The following is a 1,369-nucleotide window of genomic DNA, read 5'->3' on the forward strand; positions in this document are numbered from 1 at the left end:
CAGTGGTCTACCATATTGAAATATCTGAAGTTTCAGAAAATATGTATATATATATGTATGTATGCATGTATGTATGTATGTATGTATGTATGTATGTATGTATATATATGGATGTATGAATATATATGAACGTATGCATGTATATATATATATGTATGGATGGATATATATATATATATGAATATGTATACACACACATACATACATATGTATATATATATATATATATATATATATATATATATCATTCCTCATTTAATGTCTATTGTCCATGCTGGTATGTATGTGTGTGTGTGTGTGTGTGTGTGTGCGTGCGTGTGCGCGTGCATGTATATATATATAAATACATATTCTTTATCTTTTCCTTGTTTCAATCGTTAGACAAACAAAAACAAAAAACGTGTCCGGTATTTACTTCTTTTCTCAACTTGGCACTCCTTTTATCGGTCCGTTTTGCCGGACTCCTAAGTTACAGGGATGTAAACAAACCAACGCCTGTTGTCAAGTGACGGCGTTTAGAGGACAAACACACCCACCCACCTACAACACCCACCTACAACACCCACCTACAACACCCACCTACAACACCCACCTACAACACACACACACACACACACACACAAATACGATCGGCTCTTCCTGTTAAACACAATACGTCGTTATGTAATTTCAGGGGAAATTTTTTCTGCCATTTCCAACGAACCCCAGCAAACATATTCAGGTTTCCCTCAAACCCGATTGCTGCTTCTATCTTTAAATGGTTTGTCACAGTCACATCACAAACACAGCCACTGTAATTTCCCAGAACTATGAATAACTCCACTGATTTTGTCAACAAATCGAGGTCAAACGAGAAGTACAAAAGAATCACATTAAATGAACATTACTTTCAGTTTTGCCTTAAGTTTCACATCAGAAAATAAATGACGATCGTAGACAGTTCAATAATTCGTTCAATGCCTTGATCAGCGAAGTACATATCGTTATTGGAATATATTGAACTTCCCCAAACCATTTCAGCGATGGGTAAGTTGGTTTGTTTTCTACGACACATTTTTATTATAAATATCATTAACAAAGACGTGGGGAGATCGAATTAATCTCAAATAACTCAGCTCTTGAGCCTATTGTTAAAAAAATCGTTATTGGAATATATTGATCTTCCCCAAATCACTTCAGCTATGGGTAAGTTGGTTTGTTTTTCTACGACTCATTTTTATTATAAATATTATTTATCCAGCAGTGGGGGAGATCAAATTAATCTCAAATAACTCAGCCCTTGTGCCTATTGTAAAAAAATCGTTACTATGAAACTGGCAGAACAGTTTAGCACTCTGGACAAAATGCTTAGCGTCATTTCGTCCGTTTT

At 35.1% G+C, this 1,369-nt stretch overlaps 1 protein-coding gene across 1 annotated transcript in view; it reads left to right on the forward strand.

The window, feature by feature from the left end:
- The first annotated feature begins 580 nt into the window (after positions 1-580).
- The window catches only part of LOC115221524 (innexin unc-9-like), a 27,788-nt gene continuing 26,999 nt past the window's right edge, over positions 581-1,369 (forward strand). The window contains exon 1 of the mRNA XM_029791727.2: positions 581-1,026. Coding sequence (XP_029647587.1) covers positions 1,023-1,026 — 4 coding nt within the window. The 5' untranslated portion in view covers positions 581-1,022. The remainder of the gene's footprint in view (positions 1,027-1,369) is intronic.

Source organism: Octopus sinensis, linkage group LG18 (assembly GCF_006345805.1).
Source record: "Octopus sinensis linkage group LG18, ASM634580v1, whole genome shotgun sequence".
NCBI lineage: Eukaryota > Metazoa > Mollusca > Cephalopoda > Octopoda > Octopodidae > Octopus > Octopus sinensis.